Below are 12,500 nucleotides of genomic sequence, written 5' to 3' on the forward strand. Positions count from 1 at the left end.
TGCGTGAAAGAGTGAGAGAGAGTCCGGGACGCTCTGTCTACGTCTGGCCGTCTGCCGCCACGACGACTCAGGCGACCCAGGCACATACACACTCACACACAAATGCACACATACAGATACACCCAAACACACACACACACACACACACACACACACACACACACACACACACACACACACACACTCATACACACATGAGCAGCAGAAATCTAGACCCCCCCCCCATGCCATGAGAACATCCCCATGGCGACACACTGCTGTCTCTGCTCATCAAAATTAGAGAGGTTTACCCCTCACCCCACCCCCCACCGCACACCCTCCTTCCTTGGGTGAACAGGTGGCCGGCCTTCCTTCTCCCAGCAGGACCGCCTCCCCCCCCACCCCCAACACACACACACACACACACACACACACACACACACACACACACACACACACACACACACACACACACACCAGGACTAAAGCTCAGAGGGATTCTCACCCACAGGGTAAAAGATGTGCAGCTTTGCAGGGAAACTTGTGGCTAGGCCCGCCTGAGTTCAGGATTGAGAGTTGCAGTTGAGCAGGAGAGTGTCAGTGTGGGTTTAAAGATGTATTGATAGGAGTTAGTCCAGGCGTGTTTGTGTGTGTGTGTGTGTGTGTGTGTGTGTGTGTGTGTGTGTGTGTGTGTGTGTGTGTGTGTGTGTGTGTGTGTGTGGGGGGGGGGTAATGGTTAGGGTGTGTATTGCAGCACAGTGGAAGGTTTGGTGAAGTTAGCTTTATTCTAGTAGGGATGAATATTGAACAGTGTCCTGCCGTGGTCCTCCATGAAGATTAGTGTTCAGGGGCCACATTATCACTCCGCAGTCATGAAGTGGAACACAGGGCGGTGCAGTAGGGTGTGAGGATGAGGTTTGGAGTATAACGTTCACTGGAGCTTAAGCAACAAACCATCGACCGTGTCCTGGTCTGAGGGTCATGTGACACCAGGCCTGGCTCTGAAAGGAGTCGGTGCCCTGTTTGAGTCATTCTGCCGGGTCTCTGACATTTTGGAGCAGTTCCCTGTGGCTGGGCGCAAGATCAGCTGACCTCCCAGAAGCCGAGAGAGCGGTCAAACAGGAGGGTTTGACCGCGGTGACCGTTCTGTTCGGTTCTGTTCTGATCTGGGATCGCCGTGGTCACACCGTGGAGGACTCCGCTTCTTGCTTGACTGTTTACGCTGGGCCGATCAGGTTTCACCGCCGAACGGAGGCCCTGTCACGTGCAGTAGCCTTGCTGCTAGACATAGGCTGAGCCAGCTCCTGTGGTGGGGGAGAGAGAGACTCCCGAGGAGAAGGCTGAAGATGAGTGAAGCACAAGTCAGTCAACCCATACAAACAAACTCCATCAAAACACTCTTACAGTGTGTCTCCTACATAGAGCCATCTTTCATATTAATGCAGGTTTTTTTACGGGTCCATCAGCGTGAAGAGGGTTCTTCAGAAGTCAAAACAGCTTTAAGGCAGTAGAAAGGACTACTAAGCCTCCTAGGACCCCTTCACCAGGGGGCTATAAGTGGCATTGCATCTTCTGTGGGGATAAGTCACAGAGCTTGATTTCTCTGAATGAATAAGTGAGTGAGTGAGGCATCCTCATTTCCCCGATCCTAAAGAGGTTCTGTCAGCCGTCATTCCTGTGTGAGAGGGGGTGGCGGGCGGGTGCATGGACAGCCAAGGTGAAGGCTGGACCCTCAACGCTGAGACCAATCTGTCCTCGCTTTAAAGGGACTCATACCAGCAGCTGCTCACGTGTGTGTATGTGTGTGTGTGGATATGAGTGTGTGTCTGTATATGTGTGTGTGCATATGAGTGTGTGTCTGTATATGTGTGTGTGCATATGAGTGTGTGTCTGTATATGTGTGTGTATCTGAGTGTGTGTCTGTATATGTGTGGGCATGGATATGTATGTGTGTGTGTGTGTGTGTGTGTGTGTGTGTGTGTGTGTATGCATGATAGGACTGGGGAAAATGTGAGCTCACCGCAGTGCAGACACACAGAAACATACATGTCACTTGAGGGACGGCCATTAGGGTGGCGGCAGGGGCCACGGCAGTGGAGGGCTGCAGATGGCAGGGCCAGCACAGGGGAGGGGGGGTGGGCGGGGTGGGCGGGGGGGGGGCAGCTCAGCGCCCAGCCGCCAATCTGCTGCTATGGTCTGTATGTCAGGCCTCCAGTGGTGACATGCAAAGCGGTCAGCATAGCTTTGAAATGGGAATGCCTCCATATTAGTCCTAATCCTGCTGTGTGTGTGTGTGTGTGTGTGTGTGTGTGTGTGTGTGTGTGTGTGTGTGTGTGTGTGTGTGTGTGTATCTGTACACTGATCTTTTTATTCCCGTGTTCCTATTCCATTTTCGGGCTTTATTATTTAGGTGTATGAGAGTGTTTGAGTGTGTCTGTATGTGCTTGCGTGCGTGTGTGCTTGCGTGCGTGTGCCTGTGTGTGTGTGTGTGCATGTGTGTGTGTGCGTGTGTGTGTGTGGATTAGTTATCAATGGGGTGGGGTCATCTGGCTCCTAAATGAGACCATTGCACTTAATCCTTTTATCCATTGTTGTTTCACAGGGAACTTTTGTAGGAGTCTGTGTGTATGGGGTGGGGGGCTCATTGGTGTGTGTGTGTGTGTGTGTGTGTGTGTGTGTGTGTGTATGGGGTGGGGGGCTCATTGGTGGGTGTGTGTGTATGTGTGTGTGTGTGTGTGTGTGTGCGTGTGTGTGTGTAGGTTAGGGTAGGGTTAGGCTGGCTCCACTTGGCCTAGTAGCCGATAAGAGACAGGGGGAAAGTATGTGAACCCTGGTAACACCACCTCTCTCTCTCTCTCTTGCTCTCTCTTTCTTTCTTTCTCTCTCTCTCTCTCTCTCCCTCTCTCGCTCTGTCTTTCTGTCTTTTTCTCTTTTTCTCTCTCTAGCCCCCCCCCCTCTCTGTCTCCTCTGCTTCCAGTCAGGCTGTGGAGAATCAGATTACAGAGTTTGCTTCTGTGCCCACATTTAGAGCAGCAGAGGTCACAGCCGTCCCCATTCTCACTCACCTTCTCTGTCCATCCGTCTCCGAGCACACTGCTTCCCTCCTCTCCTCTCCTCTCCTCTCCTCTCCTCTCCTCTCCCCTCTTCCTCTTTCCATCTTTCCTTCTATCGTTCCCCCCCTCTCCCCCTATCCCCCTCTCCCTCACTAACCTCGGTCCACTCTTTTCTTTGGCAGAGGAAGCAGTTTTATGTTCTCTCTCTTAGTTATGGCAGAATGAGTTTTGAAATGCAGAACTATATCAAATTAACATTTCAGCTTCTACTAAGCAGTCTACAGTGACAGGAGCAAGGATATAACACACACATGAACACACACACACACACACACACACACACACACACACACACACACACACACACATGAACACTAACACTTCTGCATAGCAACCGTGTGTTTTCCAGTCTTTATGAGTATCAGTACTATGGTACTGTGCTAATTCATATGATTAATTTATATTGTTATACGTACTCTTGACAGATATATGGATCCAGCACATCCACACACACACACACACACACACACACACACACACACACACACACACACACACACACAAACTCCCCTGTGGGGATATATACTAAAGTACTCAATCGTATGGAAAGATGTCCTTTATCCAGTTTCATTGCCAGCTTAAGATGCTGCTCATTGTGAGAATGGGCTCTCCTTTGAAATGTTATGGCTCCCTGGATTTTGTGTGTGTGTTTGTGTTCGTGCACCGCGTGTGAGTGGGTGTGTTAGTTTCCATTGCACATTACGGAAAGCCGGCTCATATTCTGATTTACGGTATTTATAAATTGACTCCTATTCCCGAATATAGAGCTGGTTATTGCCTGAGGTGTGCTCACTTTTGTCTGAGTGTGTGTGTGTGTCTGAGTGTGTGTGTGTGTGTGTGTGTGTGTGTGTGTGTGTGTGTGTGTGTGTACGTGCACATGTACGTGTCAGAGCATGGTCCCAATGCCTGTGTGTGTATATGTTTGTATGTTTTCTGTTGTATCACTATGTGACTAATGGGGTGCTGAGAGCCTTGGTAACATGTGCTGTGCCTCACCCCTTTGTCTTTCTTTCTTTCTCTCTCCCTCTCTCTCCTTTTCTCTCCATCCCTCTCTCCCTCTCTCTGTCCCCCCATCTCTGTCTTTCCTCTATCCTTTCCCCTGTTCTCTTTCATCTTTCTCTATATATACATCTCCCTCTATCTCTGTGATGGGAGTTTAGTGTGTATGTGTTTGGTGTGTGTGTGTACGTAAGAGGCGTAATCCTGCTGGATTGCTGTTCGCTTTGAAACTGATCTGCCAGAGCACAAATATATCCCACTTTTATCTGCTGCTGGAAAAGCTCATCCACATACCTGCTGCAGCACCACACGAGGAAGCCCAAAATAAGACCACTATTATGAGAATACAGAGAAGTGTGTGTGTGTGTGTGTGTGTGTGTGTCTGTGTGTGTGTGTGTGTGGGGTGTGTGTAGGAGTGTTGGTGAGTGCAGCCTCACCAGTGCTGCTGGATTTGGGTCCAGTACGCACACAGGCAGAACCAGATACAATCACCTCATTCCTGTTCTTTTTCTTGAACCCAGATTGAAACCTTTGGGAGCATTTTGATGGGGGGGTTCGAGTGATGCATAAAGTGCCGCAATTACAGTACAAACACCACAAATGAGTTTTATTGACACCCTGTACGCGCACAATTATACAGGATACTCACAATGAGGATAAGTGGGCTCAAGGTGAATGTTCCAGTTAAGATACCTATTCAGGGACGACACACTGAACAATACCAGCCCTTGTGGATGATTGCTTCTCGGTGTGTAAGGATTGCTCAGTATCTGCCACATGTGGGTGGTGGTTGAGAACATGCACAAGACATGTGCCAGGCACACACACTAAGCGTAGTCAGGTAGATGCCACTTTATGGTAGTCAGGTAGAGACCGTCTGGCATCACTGATTTAACAGAGAAGTGGGTATCTACACAGGCAAAACGTACTCAACAGGCAAAACGTACTCAACAGGATAATGAATGTCATTCTATTTATGTCATTTGAATGTTACTTTTCCTTGTCAGTTTCATCCATTTTCCAGCCTCACCTTTTGTTCTCTTGTCCATATTATCTCGTCCTTTCCTTTTCTCTCTGTCTCTTTTGTGTGTCTGTGTGTGTCTGCGTGTGTGTGTGTGTGTGTGTGTGTGTGTGTCTAAAGTTATATGCAATTGTGTGCTCATGTTCTGTTATAAAACGGCAATCAGGATGTTCCGTGGGGCATTCCAGCGTCAGATTTAGCATTCCCAGCACCCCTTCTGGTCTCTCTCTCTGTTTCTCTCTGTCTCTCTCCATCTCTCTCTCCCTCTCTCCAGTTTCTCTCTCTCTCTCGCTCGCTCGCTCTGTCCTCTGTCACTCAGCCTCCCCACTGACATTCCTGTCGGCAGTTCAGCAGGTGTGTGTGTATCAATGAGCAGACCTTCACAAACACACATCTACACATAGTCAAGAAGCCAGTAACAAACACAGTTACATTCACACTCACACACACACGGCCACATACACTCAGGAACACACACATCTCTTCGTCGGCATTCTGTCAGGATCAGTACAAAAGGCAGTGCCTGCATGCCACAGATGCCAAGATACGAGCCCAGCAGTGCCACCAGCTTCAATCCCACGACCAGCGTGTGTGTGTGTGTGTGTGTGTGTGTGTGTGGGTGTGGGTGTGGGTGTGGGTGTGGGTGGGTGGGTGGGTGGATCGGTTGGGTGTGTGTATGTGTGTGTGTGTGTGTCTTTTTATGTAAAGTGAGAACATACTTCAGATATTATTCTGAAATTATTCCTATGCTAATAACTTTCTAATGACATTATCTTACACCTTGGAACATAATGAAATCTGCGTTATGAAAGTGTGCACTCTCTCTGTCTCTATCTGTGTGTTTGCGTGTGTGTATGTGTGTAGAGACTCTCTCTCTTTCTCTATCTGTGTGTGTGTGTGTGTGTGTGTGTGTGTGTGTGAGTGTGTGTGTGTGCTGTTAAATATATGGATAGAGCTTGTTGGACGACTCACGGGTGTGACATGTCTATTATAAAAACACTCCAGAGCTGATGCACGCTCAGAGGGGTGAAGGTTGTGTCAGAACATACACACTTTAAAGCTGTGAGACACAGAAGGGGGTGTGTGAGTGTGTGTGTGAGTGTGTGTGTGTGTGTGTGTGTGTGTGTGAGTGTGTGTCTGTGTGTGTGTGTGTGTGTGTGTGTGTCTCTATCTGTGTGTGTGTCTCTATCTGTGTGTGTGTGTGTCTGTGTGTGTGTGTGTCTGTGTGTCTGTGTCTGTGTGTGTGTGTGTGTGTGTGTGTGTGTGTGTGTGTGTTTGAGGATCCTTCCAGCTATGAATCAAAGCATGACTCAGTGGCTGAATCACTTAGTGACTGCGGTTCTTTTTCTATGTGTGTGGCATATAGTTATGGCAGCGCACTAATTACTGCGTGTTTTCAAAAATGTATGAATCTCAAATCCCCTGTCCTGTTTTCTCCTCTCGCCCCTTATGCTCTCTTTCCATCTCCCCTCCATCTCTGCCCTCCTCCATCTGGTCCTCTCTTCCTCTCCTTCTCTCTCGCTCTCTCTCCCCCTCTCTCTCTCTCTCTCTCTCTCAGGGTTGAGTGTGTGAGGATGACTCAGGCTCCGGAGCCCTTGCCCGCTCAGCGGAAGCCCTCCAGCCTGTCGTCTCCTAGCGCCGCCCGCCGCCTCTACCGCAACCTGTCCGGAAAGTTCCGCGTGGGAACGGCCGGGCTGGAGGAGAGCGTGCCGTCCAGCCGAGACAAGGAGCGTCTGCGCAAATCCAGCGTGGTGGGCGCCCACACACACACACACACACACATCTACACGACTCTCATACATACACTTACACTACACAATCATGCACACTCAGACATAGTACACTCATACAGACCTACATACAAACCTACAACACACACTCATCTACACACACAACACACTTACACCTGCATCTGTAGTACATACACGTTTCTTGTACACTCTCACTCACATACACGCAGTGGACATAAACCTTTGTGTATAATATAATGCTTTATAATTTTATATGAAAAAATTTATAATATAATAATACAAACAGCATAAACCCTCATATATACACTCACACACATACACACATACACACATACTCACACACGCACTCAATGAAAACACAGTTCAACAGCATTCACCCTGTCTTTTACTCCTACAGAGTGTAAAAGTCTGAGGACTGAGTTCAAGATTGTGTGTGGGTGTGTATTATTATGACTGCCACTGATCGCAGGCAGGGCAGAGCAGTGCAGGGCTGAATAGTAGGTTTGTGTTCCTAGGTGTTAGTGACCTTGGTGCTGTCACCCCCCTGAAGTGGGCTAGGGCCAAAGCACAAGGTTTAAACTTCACGAAATTTGACACCCTGTTTCACTACCCTAATTCTTTGGACGCATTTTTTTAAATTTCGTCCATAGGGTATGCTGCAACTGACACATTTCCATAAAAAATACATGCCTGTGTGAATGGCCAATCTTAATGAGATTGTGTAGGCTTATTTTATGATGGCATATAGAAAGTATTTATCCTACTTCAAACAAATCAGCTATAAGATGTCGCTACAACAAGTTTTAACATGTTTTACTCTGTTCCTCTCACATGGTTTGCTCTATCTTCAATAATAATTTTGTCTTTAAATAATGGGGTGTAACATTTGCAAAAGGCTCCTCTTTCACCTGTTGAGGCGGTCAAATCATTCAACCTTTCGCTACTTGGGGCAATTCACACCACCTGCTTGGACCCCGATAATCGCTGTTTGCAGCTATAATTATTTAAACGTATTTATTACGATGGTGTATACTGCTGTCCTGTTATAAATGTAACTCACAGGTACTGCTTCACACCCTATCAGTGTAGAGCCGCCGCATCCACAAACTACAGTTCCTTAAAATGTTCACTCAAAATAAGATATACAACACATTTTTTAGTGTATTGTTTATGTAATCATTCAAGATAACTCACTACACTTGGAACGGAAGATATCCTGTTTTGTTATTTCACTTAACTCTTAACGCTTATTCTCTCACTTAATGTGGCGGTCATATTACACACCGCTATGTGGCCCATCTAGTTGAGTATAACAGGGTGTGTTTACTGTAATAAAGGGCTTCAGGAGAGAGCCATATGTGGCTTTGTGTACACAACATTCCTGATGACGGCCCCATGTGGAACATGTGTACAAACACATCAGCAATGTGACATTTTAATCTGGGTCCGTGTGTGTGTGTGTGTGTGTGTGTGTGTGTGTGTGTGTGAGCGCGCGCGCATGTGTGTGTGTGTGTGTGTGTGTGTGTGTGAGCGCGCGTGTGTGTGTGTGTGCGTGCGTGGGTGTGTGCGCGTGCGTGGGTGTGCGCAAGCCTGAGTCTCTTTGTGTGTACATCTGTGCATGCAGCATATGAGGCTATACTTTAATGATGCAACAGTTGAAGTTAATTTCATTGTGGTTTTTGCTCTGTATGTGTGGTTGCGGGAGACGTGAAGAGAAAAGAATGTGTATGCATGTGTATGTGTGTGTGTGCTGAACATGCACCCAGTGCGAGTGTAAACGTGAGGCCGTGTGTGTTTGTATGTTTGAGATTGTGTAAGTGTTTCTGTTTTTGTGCCCACATATGTGTGAATGTGTTTTTGTATGGAAGAGGTGTGAGTGCCCACGGATATGTTTGCCTATGTGGGTATTGTGTGAGTGTGTGAATGTGTGAATGTGAGCATGTGGAGGTGTGGAGATGTATGTACAGTAATGTAACGGTGTGTATGTGTGTGTGTGTGTGTGTGTGTGTGCGCGTGTGTGTGTGTGTGTGTGTGTATGTGTGTGTGTGTGTGTGTGTGTGTGTTCAGTTCCAGGGTGCGGAGGCCCTGTTCGAGGCGGTGGAGCACCAGGAGCTGGACGTGGTGCAGAGCCTGCTGTCTCAGTTCAGCCCCGAGGAGCTGGACCTGAACACGCCCAACAGCGAGGGCCTGCTGCCCCTTGACATCGCCATCATGACCAACAACGTGCCCATGGCCAAGCTGTTGCTACGCGCCGGCGCCAAGGAGAGCCCGCACTGTGAGTAACCATGGCATCTGGAACAAACAACAAATACAGCAACAAAAAAAATATATGTGTGTGTGTGTGTGTGTGTGGCGGTAAAAGAAGGAAAACAGTTAAAACACCTTAAGCCACAGTCTCTCTCTTGTGTTTTCTCTCTCATGCTCTCCCCCCTCTGTTAAATGAACACATGCACCGACCAGACCACAACCCCACCCACACACAGACCACGGCCCTCCCCTCCCCTCCCCTCCCCCCACCGCACACACACACACACACACACACACACACACATGCTCAGACAAGGATGGAAAAGTGTGGTGAGACTAAGACACACATGTACAGAGTGCGAGCTCCTAGGAGGTCTCTGGTCTTCTGGAGGTCTTCAGCGCTGTTCTACAGTCTTTAATGGGACACAAGACCGCATTATGATCATATTGGTCACCTCAAACTGACTCGACTCGGAGCTGCGTCTGGCAACCCGCCACTGATCTGGCAACCTCAGAGCATTTCTCTATTACATATTATCCTGTCAGGCAAAGATTAAATGCACACACACACACACACACACACACACACACACACACACACAGAGCCAACCAGAGACTGAGGGTAAGCACTTGAGCATGTTTCAGTGTTTACTGGTGTGTGTTTGCCTGTGCTCTGGAGCCAAATGAAGATATTAAATGAGAACAGAGCGCAGTGAAAACACACACGTGCACACACGCATATTCACATACACACGTGCACACACGCATATTCACACACAGACACTCCAAACAAACGTCGCCATGACATTTATAAGACCTAATCAAAATCCATCTGAGAAAAAAATGTACACCAGAGATGAAAGCTCACAAGGCACACACACACATACACACAAATATAACACCACACACTTCATGTGCATACACACACACACTCACACACACACACTGACATTCACAGGCATGGTTTCACACATCTGCTGAGGAAGCTGTAGATTCCACTACCCCAACATCAAACACTTTAAAGTCTAAAATCAGACCAATGCAGACTTTGCCAGAGTGTGCATGTGGGTCGGGTGGGGTGGGGGTTAGTCTTTGCCAAATCTCAATCATTTTTATCAAAACATCAAGTGTGTCTGGTGGCTTTGTTGTGAGCAGATTGCTTGGAGAGAATCTGAAAATGATGGAAGTCATCGAATACCCTACTGGAACTCGTTAACGAAAACAAAAGGATGGATGGATGGATGAATGATTTATGAAATGAGAGGATGGATGATCTGTGAATGAACCATTTAATGGATACTGGATGCTGGATGAATGCATATGTGATTTCCGATATTTTCTGATTCATAACTGCACGGACTTCCCAATTGGAAGGAGAACCGTTTCGATATGTACAACGAGTTCACACTGAGAACTGAACACATGCATAAAGAGTTATTTCTCATACATCTGAGAGTTACTTATTAAGTTCAGAATGCTTTATAATGTGAGTGAATGAGTCCAATGTTTGAAGCCTCTAAAAGCCGCCTTACACAACACCATTATATGGAATGGTTCTGGAACTGCTAACTGAAGCCCTATGACACGGGTCATGAGGGGGTCATGTACTCCAGACGTGAAGAGGTGCTATTGTGCCTTTGTTCAAATACACTTATACAACAGGTTCAGTCAGAAAATACATTAATTAAGAGGCTTTCTGTGAGTGGGGATATCCTGGCCCAACCCCACTCAGACTCTTCACCGCTAGTAATCACTCCGCCCTTGATACCTCAACCATTGAATTGTATGACCTCAACATTCCATTCATTCTAAACGAGAGGCTCAGAATTACAGGCAGCAATTTTATAACGTAATAATTGACGGTTATCGACTGGGCTTCCAACCTTGTGCCTCGTGCCTATAGCTGAATCCCAAACTTAATAAACAAAAACATAAATACCCTACTCTTGACTAATATTAGTAAGCCAGTAAGAAAGGACAGGACAGGAAAGGATTACCCCTGCCAGTGCCCTCAACAGAAACAGCCATCAGTATGCCATCATTCCATCTGTGTTGTGTTTTTGACCATCGTGGTGTTGTATAGGACAAACATTAAATGGTGACACTGATGGTTTGTGTAGTTGTGAGTCTGGAAGGTCGAGCCATGCACCTGGCCACCCTGGTCCGGGAGGCGGAGCAACGTGTGGCCGAGCTGGTCTCCAGGGTAACGGGAGAGGGACAAGGCGAGAGGGAGGAGCTTAAATCATGGGAGTGGCGACTCCGTCTCTACCGACGGATGGAGACAGGATTCCAGCATTCCAGTGAGTTTTACACTTTACACATTACTTATCGTAACAGTGTTAATTATCGGACAGCGTGTGTTATCGGCAAACATTCGCGTTGTCATGTGAATCCATTATTAAACTGAAGCTATAGATTGTTAATCCATTATTAAACTTGGCATTTTGATTGTTTAACAGAATGGCCGATGTTTGACACTGTCCGATAACTGACATAGCTACGCTACACACATGCACGCCCCCACCCCCAACACACAGCACAGCCACACACCTTTATAAAACACATATCTGCATAGAAACACACATACAAAAAGAAATGCACAGTGGTACACCGTACACATGGTAAACACCCTCCGTTCATATCCAGATCCATACACACCATGTGTTAATGTGCGTGTGTGTGTGTGGTGTGTGTGTGTGTGTGTGTGTGTGTGTGTGTGTGTGTGTGTGTGTGTGTGCGCGTGCGTGTGTGTGTGTGGTGTGTGTGTGTGTGTGTGTGTGTGTGTGTGTGTGTGTGTGTTATGCAGGCCCTCCTGAGGCTCCCACTGGGGTGTGCTTGTCTGTGAGTGGCAGCAGTAGCCTCAGGGTCCACTTCCAAGAGCCACTCTGTGTCAACTCAGCTACTGTCACCAAGTACAAAGGTCAGTCACACACACACACACACACACACACACACACACACACACACACACACACACACACACATAAACACACACACAAACACACTCACTGTTAGTAATTTTTTGTAGGAGGGAGGATGCGGAAAAAAGAACTCTGGTGCTTCTTTAAAGGGGCTGGTCGTTTCAGCAAGGAAAGACTGTAATTTTAAATGGAGACTTTAAAACCACACAATCTTGTTGTTTTATGTGTAGTTGACATCATACTGTTTCAAACATATGTTAATTGAAAGTAAAGGCATTTATGGCATTGTTATTAGTCTGCTAACTATCCCTGTGTGTAATTACATTCTTAAGCTAGCAGTGTAAAGCTTAACATAGCCTGTTTGATGAGAACTATTCAGTCTACAACCACATCTAACAGACTAAAGAGATTTATGTACCTTCACTTTGTAGTGCTAGTTTTGGAGTTTGAGATTTTGCAGTTTGAGATC

The 12,500-nt window shown here is 47.1% G+C and overlaps 1 protein-coding gene across 1 annotated transcript in view; it reads left to right on the forward strand.

Moving 5' to 3' along the window:
• The window catches only part of LOC105908569 (ankyrin repeat and fibronectin type-III domain-containing protein 1), a 74,237-nt gene that overhangs the window by 46,163 nt on the left and 15,574 nt on the right, over positions 1–12,500 (forward strand). The window contains exons 5-8 of the mRNA XM_042703222.1: positions 6,671–6,863; positions 8,931–9,138; positions 11,231–11,410; positions 11,917–12,030. Of these exons, the coding sequence (XP_042559156.1) occupies positions 6,671–6,863; positions 8,931–9,138; positions 11,231–11,410; positions 11,917–12,030 (695 nt within the window). The remainder of the gene's footprint in view (positions 1–6,670; positions 6,864–8,930; positions 9,139–11,230; positions 11,411–11,916; positions 12,031–12,500) is intronic.

Source organism: Clupea harengus, chromosome 23, assembly GCF_900700415.2.
Source record: "Clupea harengus chromosome 23, Ch_v2.0.2, whole genome shotgun sequence".
NCBI lineage: Eukaryota > Metazoa > Chordata > Actinopteri > Clupeiformes > Clupeidae > Clupea > Clupea harengus.